Source organism: Pseudophryne corroboree, chromosome 4, assembly GCF_028390025.1.
Source record: "Pseudophryne corroboree isolate aPseCor3 chromosome 4, aPseCor3.hap2, whole genome shotgun sequence".
Taxonomy (NCBI): domain Eukaryota; kingdom Metazoa; phylum Chordata; class Amphibia; order Anura; family Myobatrachidae; genus Pseudophryne; species Pseudophryne corroboree.
Window position 1 is genome coordinate 61,769,300 of NC_086447.1, and position 21,710 is coordinate 61,791,009.

The 21,710-nt window shown below is 43.8% G+C and overlaps 1 protein-coding gene across 3 annotated transcripts in view; it reads left to right on the forward strand.

The window, feature by feature from the left end:
* The window catches only part of BLK (BLK proto-oncogene, Src family tyrosine kinase), a 111,928-nt gene that overhangs the window by 66,760 nt on the left and 23,458 nt on the right, over window positions 1-21,710 (forward strand). For all 3 annotated transcript variants that reach the window (XM_063915097.1, XM_063915096.1, XM_063915098.1), the window contains 6 exons: window positions 1,523-1,625; window positions 3,228-3,282; window positions 5,894-5,987; window positions 16,526-16,627; window positions 17,057-17,157; window positions 20,536-20,685. In XM_063915097.1, the coding sequence (XP_063771167.1) occupies window positions 1,523-1,625; window positions 3,228-3,282; window positions 5,894-5,987; window positions 16,526-16,627; window positions 17,057-17,157; window positions 20,536-20,685 (605 nt within the window). The remainder of the gene's footprint in view (window positions 1-1,522; window positions 1,626-3,227; window positions 3,283-5,893; window positions 5,988-16,525; window positions 16,628-17,056; window positions 17,158-20,535; window positions 20,686-21,710) is intronic.

A 21,710-nucleotide genomic window follows, 5' to 3' on the forward strand; every position in this document is an offset into this window, starting at 1 on the left:
TTTTTAAAGGGCACTCGCTGTTAAAGTTCCAGGTTAATGCAAACAGACTTCAGGCTTGTGACTTCTAACAGAGGGCCTGATTCAGCAGGGATCGCAATTGAGATTTTTCGCAATTTGGGTGATTATCGACAGACTGCACATGCACCAGAGCTGCAATGCGATCACGGTGCATTCGCGGTATTAAAGTGAAGCGATTGCACCGTGATTGGGTAGAAGTGAGTGGTCAGGGGTGGTAACATGGCATTTTGTGGGAGTGGTGGTAAAAACGCGGGCATGTCAAGGCCGTTTGGCGGGAGGGTCTCTGATGTCATCTGCGATCACTTGCATGCAACAGCATGTGCAGATTTGTGGATGCTCTGGCGCAGATTGAATTTACCTCTTTGATGTTCCTGATTTTGTGTCTGGATTGCAATGCATGCGCAGATGAGAATGCATCGCAAACACTGCAGTTCGTCGTCTTTATCCATTTCTGAGTGGCAACTAGTTGTGTGATTCTTTGCAACTGAGTTTGCAAAAAAATTGCACTTTTAGTAGCAACAGCGATCCGTGCTGAATTAGGCCCAGAGACAGGAAATAATGATCACAATCTAAAGTAGAGATGTGCGCTTTGGTTTTCCTGAAATATGAACACACCCGAACTTAGGGGTTCCGAGTCGATTTAAGTCCCAGTTCAGAACCACTTTGGTGTTCCGAGAGGAAGCGATTCCTGGCTCGGGTCTGTTGTTAGTTCGGAACTTGGAGTTAAAAATCGAGCTCGGGTTTTGGGTTGTGTGTAAACAGGTCCGAATTATGATTGTAGCTGTTTTATTAATTGTTATTGATTTTTTTGTTTCACTAAATGTTTATCAATTTTCAAGAGATCCGAAACCGAACCAAAAACCGAATCCGAACCAAAACACTTGAGGGTGATTTTGCCAAAACCAAAACACCATGATGAAGTAAAACCAAAACACAGGGGTTTGCTCACAACTCTAACGTAATGAGTGGGATTGGGAAGCATAGTTGGCGTAGTGGTTAGCGTTACTGCATTACACCTCTGGGGTCATGCGTTCAATTCCTGACCAAGGCCATATCAGTGTGGAGTTTGTATGTTCTTCCTTTGTTTGCGTAGGTTTCCCCTGGGTGCTCCAGTTTCCTCCCACACGTCAGAAACATACTGGCACGTTAAATTGCATCTGACAAAAAATAATAACACTACTATGTATGTGTGTCTATGTGATCGTGAATATATAGAGTGTAAGCTCCACTGGGGCAGGGACTGATGTGAGTTACTGAAATCTTCGCTGCAGAATATGTGTGCGCTATATAAATAACTAGTAATAAATAACTGCAGTATCAGGAATATTGGCTCACTCTACAGAATTCCTGCATCCAGCGTGTGCGGGACAAGGATAAACTCTACACTGCACGTTACTGGCCAAATACATGAGTTTCATGTTAGCCCCCAGCACTGGCCTTTTCATTGGTCATTTATAGTATCAGTGACATATCAAATTGATAATGTGTTTCCTTTTGCTCTAAGGATGGGCTTAATTGGCAGCAAAGCACTCTCCTACAGAAAAGACCATCGATATCACACGGGCCCCCCTGCCGGACAGTTCTACAAACCGTCCCACCCACCAATAGTAAGTGCAATATCCCAGTGTCTACCATGTACATGTAGTGCATCAACTTTACAAAACGAAATATACGTGTGTGTGTGTCTGTGTGTGTGTATATATATATATATATATATATATATATCAGCAATAGACAGGAAGCGGCACTCAGAGACGTAGTATATTGTGCAAAATAAAGCAGCAAAGCTTTAATGTATCATCACATCAACGTTTCGTCATCCTGATGAAGGGGTATAACCCCGAAACGTTGATGTGATGATACATTAAAGCTTTGCTGCTTTATTTTGCACGATATACTACGTCTCTGAGTGCCGCTTCCTGTTTATTGCTGCATGTGCAGGGGCGCTGACCCCTTAAAGAAGGCACCAGAGCAACTACGATCATCTATGTTTGGAGTGCCGGATCCTCTGTATGGATATATATATATATATATATATATATATATATCTCTATCTATCTATCTATCTATCTATCTATCTATCTATCTATCTATCTATCTATCTATCTATCTATCTATATATAAAAAAATATATGTATTTATTTAAATCTATAGGCAAGTTGCTAAAAATGTAGGCCTTTGATATAAATATAGCATATGCTCCCAATAATAGGTAAACTCTTGATTAAAGGACAGACCCTTTATTTGATCCTTATGTTTGTATGAGATCTCAGCCCACAGGACGCTCCTCACCTGTAGATCACTTGTTTCCTTAGGAAATATAACAGGAGCTGCAGGATTGGTGGACAGGATGTGTGCCAATAACTATACATTTACATTTGGTTTTACCAAGGCTTTACCATTAATGTCAGATCACTTACAGAACTTTCTATTAGTACGGTTTGATTTGGTAATTAATAGAAGGACATCGAATTGTACAAGGTTCCCAATAAAAGAATGAAAATAAATAATCTATAATCATCTATAAGTCCCATATTAGAGAATAGAAATTAGTTTGGTAGACGGCGGTACCATATCATCAGTTCTGTCATGCTTTCATACAGTTTCAACTATAACTTTCTAATATATAAAAGTGTTCTGTATGCAAATCACCACGTGACTCTGGAGAGCTGCAGAAGTGTGTCTTTAGTACTACCTGCAACTCATACTGTCCAGTGGCTGCAGTAGCATTTCCTGTATAACAAACACTTCCTGTGTAGCAAACACTTCCTGTACGACAAGTGGCTAGCAAGGATGCAATCCACATACAGCATATACATCTATAGCCATCCTACTCATTGTACAGGGAGTGCTGTACAAGATATCTCAGTAGGTTTTCCTATGTGGGTGGTAATAAGACACATATAATAAAGAATAATTATAAGATTAATTACTGTAGATGAGAGAAGTTCTAATAAAATAAAACATTTATAATGACTCGATCTGATAATTTCAGACATGCCTGAATGTCCTTAAGATCATTAGTTGTTAAAGATGCATATGCAGCCCCGTAAGACGTGCGCAGCTTGCTAAAAATCTTCAGATCCGGCTACATTTGCTGCTTGTGTGTCAGAATCAGCCATTAACGTCTGGGAGCCTGTATGTAGGTAGGAACAGTGTCATACCGTAAGTCTCTCAATTAAATATCTCATTTTCTATCTTGACTTCAGATTCCAGCTAGCCGGCCAAAGAGCTTTGTCCCTCAGCAGAATCAATCAGAGCTCGGTAAGAGGAACATGATGTTCTAAGAGCAATATCTGACATAGTAGAAGGCATTAGTGCTTATTGTTGTAAACTGTAGAATGCAATCTTTACCCACATGCTGTAACCGTCACCTGGACAAAGCGTGTTACAATACAAGGGGTGTAAATGCATGTAGTATGATTGCGTGCAGGGTAAATATTGTCTGCTTTTGCATGTAGCCCACAAATGATGGGCAGCTTTATTGTTACACTGCAGTCAGAGGCAGATTTAGACTTCATGGGGCCCTAAGCAAGATACCGATTTGGGCCCCCCTTCCTCAAACAATACTCAGTGTGCCCCCCCCCCACCCCCCACCCCCCACCAGGCACTGATATATAGTCAATACAGTCACTGTCTGAGGGGTGTAATAATAGGTATTATAAGGTATGGGGGACCTGCTAATAGGGAATGGGGAACGTGCTACAATCAATGGGGGAGGGAGGACTGATATATAATGCAGGCACCCATACCTTCTAATACTTATTATTACTCCTTATCACATTAGTGTTGCATTATATATGAGTGCCTTTCTCCCCTCTTTACTGATTGTAGAAGCCTAGCAGGTCACCCATCACTTATAATATCCATTATTACACCCCTCAGTCATTGTGACTGTATTGATTATATATCAGTGCCCCACTGATTGTAGCAAGCATCTCCTATACATGATAGTATTTAAATAAAATAGAGTATAATAGCATATTGATATATCACCAGTCATTGTGTGCCTCGCCCCAGCCATGATTGTAACAGGACAATTTCGGTGAAGCTCTCGGTCAGCCGGAAATGCCCTTTATACGGCCTTGTCGGCGGGCCCTCCATCCTACAGGGCTCTAAGCAACCACCTTGGTTGCCTTGTAGTAAATCCTCCAGTGACTGCAGTACAGATTTGAGCTAGGAAAAGCCTCTCCCAAATCTAAATCTCTCTGCACATGTTACATCCCCCCCGTCCCCCCTCGCATTGCAGCGTGGATTTGCCCAGGTGCAAAGTTCCTGACTCTTTCTGACCATTCTCCCAACTCAGAACCCCAATTTGTCCAGCAGACTAGCAGTAATAGCATTCTTATAGAGGAGGCCTCTGTAATTGTATACCGTATGTTGCTAAATAATGACCGTATTTGGCATGTAACAAGGATTCTTATTATTTTGTGTGGGTGGACCTGCAGAAGGCAAGGGGAGATGGAAGGAAAGCAGATTGTGCTCAGAGTTTGACTTATATTGTCTGTGCAGTAATAACTGTATATAAAGTTGGGCGTTTACTATACACTATGCTGCTGTGTATATACGGCTACTTAATGAACTTGTAACGCATGTAATCTGCATCCATCCTTTGTTGTGTGGTGTTACCATGGCAATAACTATAAAGGATAATGCCAGATAAATGTCTTTTCATAGATGTCCTTCCCCCTGCCCCCCAACATGCAGAATAGGGGATTCCTATAGTTTGGGAGAATACAGACCTGCTGGGGATAGTAAGCCTTTTCTCTTCTCCTCAACATGATGTGAAAGCTATCAACATAGGCACTGACTGGAGAGCTGCTCCTCACCTTCCCTGGTTCTTTCTCCTACTCCCTCTTTTCCATTTTCTGCCCTCACCTTCAGTTCCCTCTTCTTCCTTCTCTTTGGCATTCTCTCTTCTCCTCATCTCTGTGTCCCTGCTTCCCATCCCACTCTGGTTCTTTCTCCTTTTGCTCCCTGGATGGTTGTCTCTCACTCCCTCTGTGTATTCCCATCCCACCAGTTCCCTGTAACCCCAACTTGTTCCATATATACCCCCATCTCTGGAAATCTCCCCCCAACCTGGTTCTCACTCTTCTCAGCCATCTCTTTCTATGGTTCTTTCTCTTCCTCTTTTGATCAACTTCACCCTTCCCCAGTTCTCAGTACCCCCCCCCCCAGTCTCCATCCCCCCCGCACACACACACTGGTTCCATTCCCCCTAGCCCATCTCTAGTTCTTCCCTCCCCATCTGATCCTCACTCCTCTTCCCCATCTCTGGGTTACCCTCTGGCTTGGTCTTTCTTTCTGCTCCCATCCCCATCCAGTTGGTCATCAGACAGCCCATGTATATACGAGACTTGGAATGGCGACCCACAGGAGCTGCACAGCAGATATTTATTTCAGTCCTTTTCCCAGGGAATCATGCACTTACTTGGCTAATCCTTAAATCATCACTCCGCCCACTTCCTGCCTACAGCCAATCCCCTGCACCCTGGCGGTTTATAAATCAGAAAATTGCACAAACTGACAGAATATTGTGGCCTCTGCCTTGACTCAGTGTTCTCTGACTTGTGACTACCTGCGTATGACCTCGGTGCTTCCTGACCATACTCCCAGCCGTCTGACCCTCACTTTGACCACAGACTGTTGCCAGTCCTCTCCTATTCTCTTTCTACGGTGGGTGTTCTATAAAAGTGGAGAGAACTGAAGACGTCTTAGACGGTACTGCTGCTCAATTCAATACAATATTCTATTAAAAAGTCTTCCATTAGGATTGATGTGGATAGAGGCCTTAATAGGAGAAAATAGATGGCGTTCTAAAGCATTTGCATGTGTCTAGAACAGTTTCACAAGTCTTCTTCTATTTGTACAGAACAAAGGTTTGTGGCCGCCTTATACGATTACGTTCCAGCAAATAATGGAGACTTACAGCTGCACAAAGGAGAGAAACTGGAGCTGCTGTCTGAGTAAGTGCTACTATAATGTATAGACATTCACGTTACACCATTGGGGAAGGTCACCATAAAATGGTGATGATCTTTACTTGGTGCACATAGCTTGGAGAGAGATAAAGTGGAGAGAGTGAGAGAGAGAGAGAGAGAGAGAGAGAGAGAGAGAGAGAGAGAGAGAAAGTACCATCCAACCAGCTTCTGTCATGTTACAGTGGGGCAGATGTATTAACCTGGAGAAGGCATAAGGAAGTGATAAACCAGTGATATGTGCAAGGTGATAAATGAACCAGCCAATCAGCTCCAATATGTAAATTAACAGTTAGGAGCTGATTGGCTAGTGCATTCATCACCTTGCACATATCACTGGTTTATCACTTCCTTATGCCTTTTCCAGGTTAATACATCTGCCCCACTGTAACATGACAGTTAGAAGCTGGTTGGATGGTACTTTATCTCTCTCCATGCTGTGATAAATATTCCCCTAATTGCGATAACAAGAGATAACAAGGGGTGTGTGACTGGTGCAGCTGCCCAGGGCGCAAAGACCAATGGGGGAGGCATCTCACCGCATAGAAAGGTGCAGTATCTTTGAACCCTGCTACGGCACCGAGTACACATGAAAATGTACTTGGTGAAAAGAGTATAAAAGTCACACTGAAGCTCCGCCTATTACCATTATAGTAGAACCACCCACTTCATTGATTTTAACTTCCTTCTTTTGCACATACTGTATAATACAACTTGGTCAAACAACATAAATGTCTCTTATGAATGCTGAGAGGAAACATCAGGAATCACTTTAGCAAGTGTCGGTTTTGTGTGTTTATATATTTTTGTTACCTAGTTATTTGTGCAGATGGAAATAATGACTTGCCTTAATCGGATACACGAGGAAGGATGGTACACGAGCTGTATGACTGACTCTGTGGGAAGGCTCCAATTACAGGCACCTCCTGCGCTCCCTTATATAACCAGGCAGTTCTTGGGTTAGGGAGTCTAATTCAGACCTGATCACTAGCAGGCAATTTTTGCACTGCTGCGATCAGATAGTCACCCCCTGCAGGGGAGTGTATTTTAGCTGTGCAAGTATGTGATCACATGTGTAGCAGAGCTGTACAAACAGATCTTGTGCAGTCTCTGCGCAGCCCAGGACTTACTCAGGCGCTGCGATCACTTCAGCCTGTCCGGGACCGGAATTGACGCCAGGAACCCTACCTGCAGACGCTTGTACACGCCTGTGTTTTTCCAACCACTCCCATAAAATGGTCAGTTGCCACCCACAAACGCCCTCTTCCTGTCAGTCACCTTGCGATCGCCTGTGCGAATGTATTATTTGCACAAACCCATTGCTGAGCGACGAACCGCTTTGTACCCGTGCAATGCGCCTGCGCAGTTTAGACCTGATTTCCCATCTTGTTACATCTACCCATTTGAAATCAAAGACGTTTTACAGCACCAACATGCGGACAGGATGTATAGAGCACAAACATACAACATTGTGGCTGTAATATGTGAACATTGGGGATGATGAATAGATAGTTACAAAATAGGAGTAATTTATGCAAAAAAGCCCGAAAACTCAAACACAAATAGCGCGCGTCTATCTATATGATCTCAAAATGTATACGGCTCCGCACTGGAGGCATATGTACTCAGGCTACGCCATACGTCATGCCCATACGTCACGCCCATATGTCACACCCATACATCATGCGAATGTTTTTAACCATTTTTTTTTTTTTTTTGCTTACAAGTTATTAGGCATCAATAAAACTCTCTAAAATAGACATCCCTCTCATGTGCGGAAAAATAAATGGGCAACACACAAACACTCAAACACCAAAACATAATATGTGCCAGATCAATGAAGAAATCACCAGTCAGCATCTGCAGTGCATCATAAACCCCCCCAAATGCACAGCGGAGTGTGTGTCAGGGGGGACTGACGATCACCCCCCACCTGCTGCAGCAGATCTTTGCGCTTGCACAGATTAGCCAAATAGTGCTCCCCACACTTTGATCCCCTGGTGCATGCACTCCAGAATGCGGCTGCACGGCATTCTGGGGCGTGATTCGGCAGTGAAGTTGATGGTCACAGACTGCTGCATCACTGTAGCAGTTCGGGAAGCCAGAGAAGATCTGTTCTGAACTTGTGCAGCAGAGATCTCGCAATCTACAACCAGGGGCACACAGCGTGGCAGCATGTCACATGTGATGCGACCTGGCCACTGGCCAGGTAACTTACTTCTAGCTCTGGTTGCTTCACATGCGTCTCTGTGCCAGGCAAGGGGATAAATGACAATTTCAGAGACTCCACAGCCTAGTTGGCGGCCACCATGTAGACCTCTATGAGCTTAACAAAGTTCAAACCTAGGTAAAAACCTAATCCTATGTGTATATAATATGAGAGTGTGACAGTATGTGTATATAATATATGAGAGTGTGACAGTGTGTGTATATAATATATGAGAGTGTGACAGTATGTGTATATAATATATGAGAGTGTGACAGTGTGTATATAATATAGAAGAGTGTGACAGTGTGTGTATATAATATATGAGAGTGTGACAGTGTGTGTATATAATATATGAGAGTGTGACAGTGTGTGTGTATATTATATATGAGAGTGTGACAGTGTGTATATAATATAGAAGAGTGTGACAGTGTGTGTATATAATATATGAGAGTGTGACAGTGTGTGTATATAATATATGAGAGTGTGACAGTGTGTATATAATATAGAAGAGTGTGACAGTGTGTGTATATAATATATGAGAGTGTGACAGTGTGTGTATATAATATATGAGAGTGTGACAGTGTGTGTATATAATATATGAGAGTGTGACAGTATGTGTATTGTGACAAGAACACTGGGATAGTGTTTGAGGGCAGGTATATTTGTCCCAGGTTCTTCTCTTACATGTTTTAGAAAATGTTAACTTCTAGGAAAAATGCTTTTTGTTTTGTCTGAACCTTTTCAGTTTGCTGTAAAAGCTGGGTAAAGGCTCTGAGAGAGAGATAAGGCGAGTTCTAGACATTGGGCCCAGTTCGGGTCTTTGGCCTCACAGAGGGCTAATCAGGGTTTCAGCTGTGTAAGAGTGATATAGTGCTTCTAACCTGATTAGTATGGGCAGACTGCCTGGGAAGGCTGCAGGATCTGTGTGTGAGAGACACGCTTTCTGATGCAAGTAAGCTATACAGTATGTACTGACGAACTCTGTGTTTTGTTTAGTGACAGTTAGGAATATCTTATGTTTAGTTAGTGCCGGACAGGCAAGGCATTTTTATTTTGGGGTTTGTTTTATTTTCTGTTTCAATAAAACTGGCCGGGGTCAGTTGTACCAGAAACTGGACTTGTGTTGTTCCTCAGCTGCTGCGTGCGGCCATATTCCCCAGGAAAAGGCGCCTTGCACCCCTACAGTGTTACAACTTGGTGGAGAATGCGAGCACACCGTTCTGCGCATAAGTGAAAGCAGCAGCTTTGTGAGGCCTGCAGAAAACGGTGGTTTATGCAGATACAGCCCAGTGTGAAGTTACTGAGACTCACCCCTGAGGGTTTGATATATGTCTTGGGTGAAAGCAGCTACAAAGCCGCCTGAAAAATCTGTCGACATGGAGGATCTGCTTAAAGCCTTGCTGCAAGCTACAGCGGCTCAGCAGGAGGCCAACCGACAGCAGCAGGTGGCAATGGAGGAAAATAGGAGACAACAGCAGGTGGCAATGGAGGAAAATAGGAGACAACAGCAGGTGGCAATGGAGGAAAATTGGAGACTACAGCAGGAGGCCAACAGACAGCAGCAGGTGGCAATGGAGGAAAATATAAGACAGCAGCAGGTGGCAATGGAGGAAAATAAGAGACAACAGCAGGCAGTTGTTGATGAACTTTACAGGCAACAGCGTCAGGATAGAGAGGCCTTAGCAGAAGTGGTGCAGAGACTTGCAGCTCGGGTTGGAGATGTGGCCGTCAGTGCTCCAACCAGCTCTAGTTCTATACGGGCCAGTCACTTCCTGCAGAAAATGACAGAGGCTGATGATGTGGAGGCCTATCTGACCACGTTTGAAAGGACTGCCGAGCGTGAGAACTGGCCGAAAGCACAGTGGGCCAGTCTGCTGGCACCTTTCCTGTCAGGTGAGCCCCAAAAAGCTTACTTTGATTTAAGCCCTGCTGAGGCTCGGGACTATGATAAACTAAAGACTGAGATCCTGACCCGCCTGGGAGTCACGCTGTCAGTACGAGCACAACGGGTGCACCGTTGGCTGTACGCCATGGAGAAGCCTCCGCGCTCCCAGATGCACGACCTTATTCAGCTAACAAAAAAATGGCTACAGCCAGAGACATTAACTGGTCCCCAGATGGTGGAAAGAGTCGTCATGGACCGCTACTTGAGATCTTTGCCCATGGTCCTGCGCAAGTGGGTGAGCCATGGAAACCCGGGTACTGCTGACCAATTAGTGGACATGGTAGAGAGGTATTTGGCAGCAGAGGAACTACTGATGACCACCCAGCAACCCATAGATCCTCGACAGCGCCCTTCAGTAAAGACTGGTAAGACTGTTCCGTGGGAAAACGTTGCTGGGCGGTTAAGAGAACGCAAGGCTGGAGAGACTGTAAACACTGGCCCTGGAGACAGGCCAATGGGGCTAGAACGGTCTATGCTGCCCAAACGGGTTGATAATCGTGTGGTTAAATGTTTTAGGTGTGGTATGCCAGGTCATGTTATTGCCAATTGCCCAGTCACGCAAGAACCCATGCAATGTGATGCTGCCTTTGAATGTCGCAGAATGTCTTTCTTTGCTAGGTTAGCCTGTACTGTGGTACCTTCACCTGAGCTGGAAAAACAAATGTGTGATGTGTTCTTAGAGGGTAACCGGGTAGAGGCCTTGCTAGATTCAGGAAGTTTAGTTACCCTCGTGAAAGCTGGGTTAGTGAACCCCTTAAAGGTCCAGCAAATACCTATTGGGGTAACTTGCATACATGGGGATACCCAACATTATGCCACTGCTGAGGTGAATATAGAAACTTGTTGTGGGTCAGCAATGGTTAAAGTGGGACTGGTCCCTACCTTGGTGCATGAGGCCATAATAGGGAGGGATTTTCCTCATTTTTGGAAACTGTGGGAATCACGGTTATCAACAGATGTGAGAAGTAAAAAGCCAGTTGATAATACCGGTGATTTTATGGATGTACGTGGGTCTTCGGAACTTTCTGGCCCTTTGCCTTTTGCTAGTTTGGCTGGGGAAGTGACAGATGGGGAGTCCAGTGAGGACCCTCTTGCCGGGAACAGAGACATAGTAGTTAGAACTGAAAGCGTGCCTGACCTGGAGGTAAAGAAGGATCTGTTTGCGTCTGAACAGTTAAAGGATCCTACCTTAATAAAGGCTAGAGAGAATGTTAAGATTGTTAATGGGGAACCTGTGGTACCAGGTGACAGGGTTACGTATCCCCACATGGCCATCTGTAATGAGCTCTTGTACCACATTGTCAAAAGGGGTGAGGATGTGGTGGAACAGCTGGTAGTTCCCCAGCCTTATCGGAGAACGGTACTAGATTTAGCTCATAGTCACGTTACCGCAGGACATTTAGGGGCAGAAAAAACCACTGAAAGAGTTTTACAAAGGTTCTTTTGGCCAGGGGTTTATAAAGAAGTGTCTGAATATTGTTCTTCCTGTCCTGAATGCCAGTATCATGCCCCTAGACCCCATTTCAGGAGCCCACTAGTTCCCATGCCTATTATAGAGGTCCCGTTTGACAGAATAGCCATGGATCTCGTGGGGCCCTTGTTAAAGTCTGCTCGGGGCCATCAGTATATCCTGGTAATTATGGACTATGCCACTCGATATCCTGAGGCTGTCCCTTTACGCACTATCACAACCAAGGCGATAGCTAGGGAGCTGGTGCAGGTATTTAGTAGAGTGGGAATACCAAAAGAAATTTTGACTGACCAAGGTACTCCATTTATGTCAAGGATCATGAAAGAGTTGTGCAAGTTATTTAAGGTCACTCACCTCAGGACGTCCATCTACCATCCCCAAACTGACGGGTTGGTGGAAAGGTTTAATAAAACATTAAAAAGTATGTTAAAAAAGGTTGTTGAGAGAGATGGGAAAAACTGGGATTGTTTGTTGCCCTACTTGTTAATGGCCATCAGAGAAGTTCCTCAGTCCTCTACGGGGTTTTCTCCATTTGATTTGTTGTATGGTAGACACCCCAGAGGGCTGTTGGATATTGCCAAAGAGACGTGGGAAGGACAGCCCACTCCTTATAGAAGCGTTATTGAGCATGTAACACAAATGCAGGATAGGATTGCAGCCGTGGTACCTGTTGTCAGAGAGCACATGGAACAGGCCCAAAGTGCTCAACAGAGGGTCTATAACCGGAGTGCCAAGATACGGGAATTTGCTCCTGGCGATAGAGTTCTTGTTTTGGTACCCACTGTGGAAAGCAAATTCCTAGCTAAATGGCAGGGTCCATTTGAGATTAGGGAAAAAGTGAATGAGGTTAATTACAAAGTATACCAGCCGGGAAAGAGAAAACCCGAACAGATCTACCATGTTAACTTAATCAAACCCTGGAAAGATAGGTTGTCTCTGTCAGCGGAGCCTTGCCCTTCGGTGTCTTCACCCCGGTTGCTTCCCGCAGTGAAGGTGTCAGAGACATTATCAGCTGATCAGAACAATCAGGTTAAAGAATTTCTCATCCAAAATAGGGAGGTATTTTCAGAGCTGCCTGGCCGAACGACCATAATAAAACATGACATTGTCACAGAACCAGGGGTCAGGGTTCATTTAAAGCCATATAGGATTCCTGAAGCTCAGCGAGAAGCTATTTCTAAGGAAGTTAAAACCATGTTAGAACTGGGAGTCATAGAGGAGTCTAACAGTGAGTGGTCCAGTCCCATAGTGCTCATCCCGAAGCCCGACGGTAGCATACGCTTCTGTAATGACTTTCGTAAGTTAAATGAGGTGTCCAAGTTTGACGCATACCCCATGCCCCGTGTGGATGAGCTTGTAGAAAGGCTGGGAACAGCCAGGTTTCTCACCACATTGGACCTGACCAAAGGTTACTGGCAAATACCTTTATCTGATAGCGCCAAAGAAAAAACAGCCTTTTCGGTTCCGGAGGGGCTGTACCAGTATAAGATGTTACCCTTTGGGTTGCATGGGGCTCCAGCAACCTTTCAACGGGCGATGGATAAAATTTTGAGGCCCCATAGAAAATATGCAGCTGCCTATTTGGATGATGTGGTAATTCACAGTACAGACTGGGGGTCCCATTTGGTTAAAGTACAAGCAGTACTGGACTCAATCAGAGAGGCAGGGTTAACTGCTAACCCAAAGAAGTGCTGCCTCGCAATGGAGGAGGTCAAATACTTGGGCTTCACCATAGGCAGAGGTCTGATTAGGCCCCAATTGAATAAAGTTGATGCTATTCAAAACTGGCCTCGTCCAGTGAATAAAAAACAGGTAAGGGCTTTTTTGGGAATTACTGGGTACTATAGACGGTTTATTCCTAATTTTGCGACCACAGCGGTGCCGTTGTCAGACCTTACCAAAGGGAAGCAGTCAAATGTGGTGAAATGGAACCCTGATGCAGAAAAGGCGTTCCAAGCGTTAAAAGTGGCTTTGTGTTCACAACCGGTGTTGATAACACCAGATTTTTCAAAAGAATTTGTGGTACAGACAGATGCCTCAGAGGTAGGGATAGGTGCTGTGCTGTCCCAAACCAGAGATGGGGGACGAACACCCTATCATTTATTTGAGTAGGAAACTCAATGAGCATGAAAAAAGGTATGCCATTGTGGAAAAGGAGGCTTTGGCCATTAAGTGGGCACTAGATACCTTGAGATATTACCTCTTGGGTAGACAATTCAGACTAGTGACAGACCATGCCCCTTTAAAATGGATGTATGTAAATAGAGGCAAGAATGCTCGTGTAACTAGATGGTTTCTAGCGTTGCAGGACTTTAAGTTTACTGTCGAACATAGACCGGGAACACAATTGACCAACGCAGATGCATTGTCTCGCATCTTCTGTTTGGGGGCTACAAGTGTTCCGGCCCCTAGGTCGAAACAGGGGAGGGGGATATGTGACAAGAACACTGGGATAGTGTTTGAGGGCAGGTATATTTGTCCCAGGTTCTTGTCTTACATGTTTTAGAAAATGTTAACTTCTAGGAAAAATGCTTTTTGTTTTGTCTGAACCTTTTCAGTTTGCTGTAAAAGCTGGGTAAAGGCTCTGAGAGAGAGATAAGGCGAGTTCTAGACATTGGGCCCAGTTCGGGTCTTTGGCCTCACAGAGGGCTAATCAGGGTTTCAGCTGTGTAAGAGTGTTATAGTGCTTCTAACCTGATTAGTATGGGCAGACTGCCTGGGAAGGCTGCAGGATCTGTGTGTGAGAGACACGCTTTCTGATGCAAGTAAGCTATACAGTATGTACTGACGAACTCTGTGTTTTGTTTAGTGACAGTTAGGAATATCTTATGTTTAGTTAGTGCCGGACAGGCAAGGCATTTTTATTTTGGGGTTTGTTTTATTTTCTGTTTCAATAAAACTGGCCGGGGTCAGTTGTACCAGAAACTGGACTTGTGGTGTTCCTCAGCTGCTGCGTGCGGCCATATTCCCCAGGAAAAGGCGCCTTGCACCCCTACAGTGTTACAGTATATAATATATGAGAGTGTGACAGTGTGTATATAATATAGAAGAGTGTGACAGTGGCCCTCATTCCGAGTTGATCGGTCGCAAGGCGAATTTAGCAGAGTTACACACGCTAAGCCTACGCCTACTGGGAGTGTATCTTAGCTTCTTAAAATTGCGACCGATGTAATCGCAATATTGCGATTACAAACTACTTTGCAGTTTCTGAGTAACTTCAACCTTACTCTGCCTGTGCGATCAGTTCAGTGCTTGTCGTTCCTGGTTTGACGTCACAAACACACCCAGCGTTCGCTCAGACACTCCCCCGTTTCTCCAGCCACTCCTGCGTTTTTTCCGGAAACGGTAGCGTTTTCATCCACACGCCCATAAAACGCCGTGTTTCCGCCCAGTAACACCCATTTCCTGTCAATCACATTACGATCGCCGGAGCGATGAAAAAGCCGTGAGTAAAAATACTATCTTCATTGTTAAATTACTTGGCGCAGTCGCAGTGCGAATATTGCGCATGCGTACTAAGCGGATTTTCATTGTGATGCGATGAAAAATACCGAGCGAACGACTCGGAATGAGGGCCAGTGTGTGTATATAATATATGAGAGTGTGACAGTGTGTGTATATAATATATGAGAGTGTGACAGTGTGTGTATATTATATATGACAGTGTGACAGTGTGTGTATATAATATATGACAGTGTGACAGTATGTGTATATAATATATGAGTGTGACAGTGTGTGTGTATATTATATATGAGTGTGACAGCGTGTGTGTATAATATATGAGAGTGTGACAGTGTGTGTATATAATATATGAGAGTGTGACAGTGTATTTAATATATGAGAGTGTGACAGTGTGTGTATATTATATATGAGAGTGTGACAGTGTGTGTATATATAGTATATGAGAGTGTGACAATATGTGTATATTATATATGAGAGTGTGACAGTGTGTGTATATAATACACTGACAGCTGGCATCCCGCCTGGTTGTAAAACGCATGTATCCCAGTCTAACATCCGCCTGCTACAACCATGGCTGGGGGAGGCACAGACTGACTGGTGATATATCAGTATGCTATAATATTCTATTTTACGTACTACCGTGTATGGGAGATGCCTACTACAATCAGTGGCGCAGTGATATATAATCAATACCGCCACACTGACTGAGGGGTGTAATAATGAGTATTATAAGGGATGGGGAACCTGCTAGGCTGCTACAATCAGAATGGGGAGCATACACTGACTGGGGGGCGGCATGGACCTGTCTGCTGCAAATGGTGGTGGTGGGGGACACACACTGAGGATTGTTTGAGGAAGGAGGGCCCAAATCGGCATCTTGCTTAGGGCCCCATGAGGTCTAAATCCGCATCTGATACTTCCCTGTCGGGGTTCCGAGCATCAGGATGCTGCAGTCGACATCCCAAACGCTGGCCGATCGAACCCAACCCTGTGACAGTGTGTGTCCCTGACGAATGTTCAAACCTGGGCAAAAACCTAATCCTGATCAAACTACACCACCATACCATTTGCTGGAGCTAGGGACAAAACTCTGGCCTTGCATGAGGACAAATAGAGCTTAGTTGGGTGGCTGCAAATTACTGTCACAATTTACAGACCACCCAGCAGGTGCACAGGGAGAGTTCACCAACTGTCACATTTTCCAGAGCACAATGGTGATGCATTATAAATGGCAGGTGAACTTTTGTCCCATAACTCGGAAACATAGCAACCGATCACAACGCCAATATAATTCTGCACATTTACAGACCAAGAGCTCTTGGTATGAGACATGTCATGCCCAGACAATGAAATGATAGAAATAAGTCACTCATAAAAGTCGTTCTATGTACTGTATAAATATAATTATAATGTATATATTTTTTTTATGGTTCATTCAGTTCCAACAAAGACTGGTGGTTGGCTAAATCTGAGGTCACGGGGGAAGAAGGCTATATTCCTAGTAACTTTGTGACAATTATAAAGAGTTTGGAGGTAGAAAGGTGAGTGGATGGACCATTAGCAAAAAACCTGAGCAGTAAAAAGCAGGTGATTAGTGAATCTAATATTATTTAAAGGGAGATGTACTAACCCTTGGCGAGAGATATGTACCAGCCAATCAGCTCCTAACTACCATGTTACAGGATGCGTATGAAAAATGACAGGAGCTGGTTGATTGGTACTTTATCTCTTTCCACTTTATCTCTCTCCAACCCTTAGTACATCTGCCCCATATAGTTAAAAGACTGTCATAAAAATCATTTGTAATTTTTGTTTCTATAACATAAATTCTTAGAGAGGGAGCAAGAATTGTTTTGCGGTGTGAATATTTTTGAGTTGTCTTTTTCCCCAGGGAAACTCAGCACTGTACCCACCACCCATCACTCTTATTATACTGAGCCCGCATGTAACGCGTCGTTTTCTTTCTGCAGATTCTATTTTAACATCAATCGGAAAGATGCAGAAAGGCAGCTCTTAGCCCCGGAGAACATCCCCGGAACGTTTCTCATCCGCGATAGTGAAACAAGCCTAGGTACCGATACTGTGTTACGTACATTGTCTTACAGAGTCTGGAAAGCAAATTATTTTTAACAGTATTTACATATTGCAGTGTTCCACTTACTAACATTCAATTAGTTTCCTGTCTGAAAGACACTTTGCTCAATGGGTTGTTCTGAAAACTAGTTTATAACTATTTAATTATTTATGGAAACCAGTATGCCCCAAACCTTGCTGATAACTCTGGCTATGCTTTAAGCCCATTCTACATACGGAGTGCCATATATATATATATATATATATATATATATATATATATAGAGAGAGAGAGAATTAACAGAGGCACTCTCCAGATTTGTCTTTAGTGTGCAAAAAAGTCATCATATTCCATCTGATATACGTTACATAAACCATTCGGTACTTGCAATAGTATCCTAGGATACTATTGCAAGTACCGAATGGTTTATGTAACGTGTATCAGATTAAATATGATGACTTTTTTGCACACTAAAGACAAATCTGGAGAGTGCCTCTGTTAATTCTCTATATTTACAATGCTTCTGCATTAGAGTGGACACCCCAGTCGCTGTTTGCTTTTGAAGATGAGAGTGCGACCTATATTGTGTGTGTATATATATATATATATATATATATATATATATATATATAATATGTGCGTGTCATTTTAAAAAGTTATTATATAACAATGTTTTTCCATCACTTTTATCTCAGCTTATAAATGCACATTGTTCATTTTATTTTGCGCGTTCTTTCCAGGGTCACTGTTGGACATCCTTGAGGTGCGGGGTGATACTGGTTACCGAGGGAGAGGCTGTGGTGTCCGGGCAGCTGCCAATGATATCTATCTATCTATCTATCTATCTATCTATCTATCTATCTATCTATCTATCTATCTATCTATCTATCTATCTATCTATCTATCTATCTATCTATCTGGTTGTCTTTTCATGTGGGCTCCATGGGCAGTTGCCCAAGGGCCCCAGGAGTGTAAGGGCCCTAGGCTGATAGCTGAGGTTCCCCTTTTTCCAGGGGTACCAGATTTTTGAAAGATGGCCCTGGGGAACAAGAGATATCAGACTTCAAAGCAGCGGTCCCCATCCAGGCCTGTTTATTGCTCTTCCCAGCCAGATATCTCGGGTTCTGTCTGACTTCGAGTTTTTCTGAGGGTATATTCCAAAAGCTGGAACACTGGCAGCTTGTCTCTACTATGCCCAGAACCAGAGATATCAGCCTTCCAGCAGCTGGACCCTGCTCCAGCTCCACATGCCTGGTAAGCAGTTTTATATTTCTGTTGGTGGATTGCTCTGGCTCCTGAACTCTGACCCCCAAGTCCCCAGTACCTTCTGAAAGATGGGACTCTCTAGTTTGTTATCCAATTGAAAGCTAAGAACTCTATTTCCAGGAACTGGAGATATCTGCAGTCAAGCAAGCTGTCCTCCCACCGGAAAATGATGAATATTAAGCCCTGTCCATTATCCACCCCTCCCCTACATATTAAACACCCCCTACCACCCTGGAAGTCATGTACCAGGGCTTCTTCATTCAGCCCAATGCCCCCTTCTACAGTTTAGTGTACTCCCTCCTGCCCCATCTGCCACCATCTGTGCAGTAAAAGAGTAATTAGCACAAATTACTGCTCCAGGTCCTACATGCTGAGCGGAAGATAGGACACCCCCTACTGCCCGCGGGACATCAAAGCTGCTGCTGATAGCACCCCCACCCCTACTACTGCAGGATGGGTAGGGGCCCTAGTGCATTGCTGTGCCCAGGGGCCTACATTGCTGTTAAGACGGCCCTATCTAAATACACACATTTGTACTATATACTTGTGTATATACTGTAAATGTACCCTTAAATTTGTCTGCACTTCAGTAAGTCGTATTAATATGTTTAAGTTCTATACAATCTCAGTAAAGTTCTCGCTGTGAAAGTGTGATACGTTCTCTGGGCTGTGGTGCACAGGAAACCGCATCTCCTCAGACGTGAAGCTGCTGTTATTTACAGTCAGGTATGCCCCTGGCAGCCTATCACTTCTATAGATCTACGGGTGAAGCTGCAGAGTAACAGGCTTAGGCGTCTTCCTTCATACGTCTACCACACCTATAGTACAGTGCGGCTAGCAGTGATATTCATGTACAGCGCTATGGACACATGGTGGTGCCACATATGTAAAAGATGATAAAGATTTAGCAAAGTTCTTGATTCAAGAGTTACATAGACAAACGTAGTGTCGATGGTTGATCATTTGAAACCATTGGCCAGAAACCATTGATGGTGAGCCATCAGGTGCCATGTGTCTAAATGCTCTTCGTTGTTTTTGGCAACCCACTTGGCTCTGTACCCCTCTCCATATCATGAAGCTACCCCTGGGTCATGCAGCCCCGCGCTTACACAATTACATAAGTGGGTCAGATCGCTGTCTCCTACAAGATCAGGAGTCCAAAATACTCTGTGCTGCTGTGAATATTTAGATTAGACAATCTGACGACTCTAGGTTACTCACATGCACCTTGGCTATTCCAGCCGCCGCAGCAGTGGAACTGCAGAATATGTGCAGTTAATGAGGCAGCCAGAGTTGGAACTAACTGGATGTAGCACTTAAAAAAAAAAAAATACATTATCGAATCACGATGGTAAAAGGCCAATTTACCATTCTCTGTAGGCTGATAAGAGGTCAGAGTGGGTGACGGGTAACGGAGGAGACCATAATTAAATTACATTTGATTGACTTGTGGTCCAGACCTTAACTGAGTGGAGTTGGGTAATATGTAGATACAAAGTACCGGGGTCGGATGGGGGTGCCTATCAAAAATGCCCGGCCATGCCCCCAAATGACGAGACCACGTCACCTTCTTTGTGGCTCAGAATTTACAGATGGCCTTGGAATTCGCAGTGGGTACGCCCACTCACCCACACTTGGGCAGGCCTCCTAGTTCTGGGGCTCAGGAGATCTCATGTTGACCCTATTAATTGCAGCATCTGTGACATTAACACAAACATAATCCGTTGGGTTCTATATCCCTCAATCTTCCAATATCTGCCGATCAAAAAGGAATTGACCTTATACTAACTGCAAGCACATTCATACTTCTAGCCAATCAGTGTACTGAACTTACTGAACCTGAGCTGTCTCTCCATACGCACGGTGATACAAGGTGTGTGCATTTCAAGTGCGACCTCTCTTACTTGACTCACAAAGTTACGACACGCAAATACACTTGTGTCTGACTATGAATAAGGCCTATATCATCGCTTCTCCCCATGGTGTCCTTACTAATGCTTGTACTATGTGAATATTTCCATTTCCTCACCTCAGTAAATACACATTGTGTAACTTCCAAAGGACGCAACTGGGTAACATTGCTAACAGCCAATAACATTGTATCCTCAGGTACATATTCACTTTCTGTCCGCGACAAAGACGCCACCCGTGGAGATATAATCAAACACTATAAGATCAGAATGCTGGACAATGGCGGCTGTTATATTTCACCGGTACTCACTTTTACTTCACTACAAGAACTTGTGAAACATTATTCCAGTAAGTATTACATGTATATATATATATATATCTTATTTCATACCTGCTACCTGCCAGTATTTGTAATCAGCGCCGGCCATAGGCATAGGCAAACTAGGCAATTGCCTAGGGCATTTGATATGCCTAGGGGCATCAGCAGCTTCTGCTGATTAAAATGATATGCGGCATGCCTATATTCTGTGTTTAGCAATTCATATGCAGATACAGCCACAGTCTCACACAGTATATAGGCATGCTGCATATCATTTTAATCAGCAGAAGCTGCTTGTGCATCCTAGCCACATAGCAATGCAAATAAGATGCATTTTCATAAAAAAATGTGCCCGACGTTAGCATTGAGGCAAGATTTATGAGGACACATCTGTATCCAAGCAGAGGCAGAGGTCACAGTGCTAGTGGCAGTGTGAGTGCTGTGTGCATGTGGGTGGGTTGGTTGTGCAGTAGTGTTCAGAATATGTGTAAGGAGCACTATGTGTGTCATGTAAAAATGCTTTATGTGTGTCATTATGTGTATAAGGGCATTAATAATGTGCAGCATATGTGTAACAGGGTACTACTGTATGTGTGTCATTATGTGTATAGGGGCACTAATAATGTGCAGCAAAGGTGTAGGGGGCACTTAGTGTGTCATTATGTGTATAAGGGCATTAATAATGTGCAGCATATGTGTAAGGGACATTATGAGTATAAGGGCATTAATAATGTGCAGCATATGTGTAAGGGACATTATGTTTATAAGGACATTAATAATGTGTCTCATATGTTTAAGGAGCATTACTGTGTGGCATTATGTGTATAAGGTGCTCTACTATGTGGCATTGCGTATAGAAAGGGCACTACTGTGTCGTATAATGTGAACAAAGAGCAATAGGGTGTGGTGTAATGTGAATAAGGAGCAATTCAGTGTGATGCAATGTGAATAAAGGGCTCTACTGTGAGGAGTAACGTTTATAAGGTAAAGTGATACTACTGTGGGAAGTAATATGAATTATGGACACTATCGCATGGTCAAATGTGAATAAAAC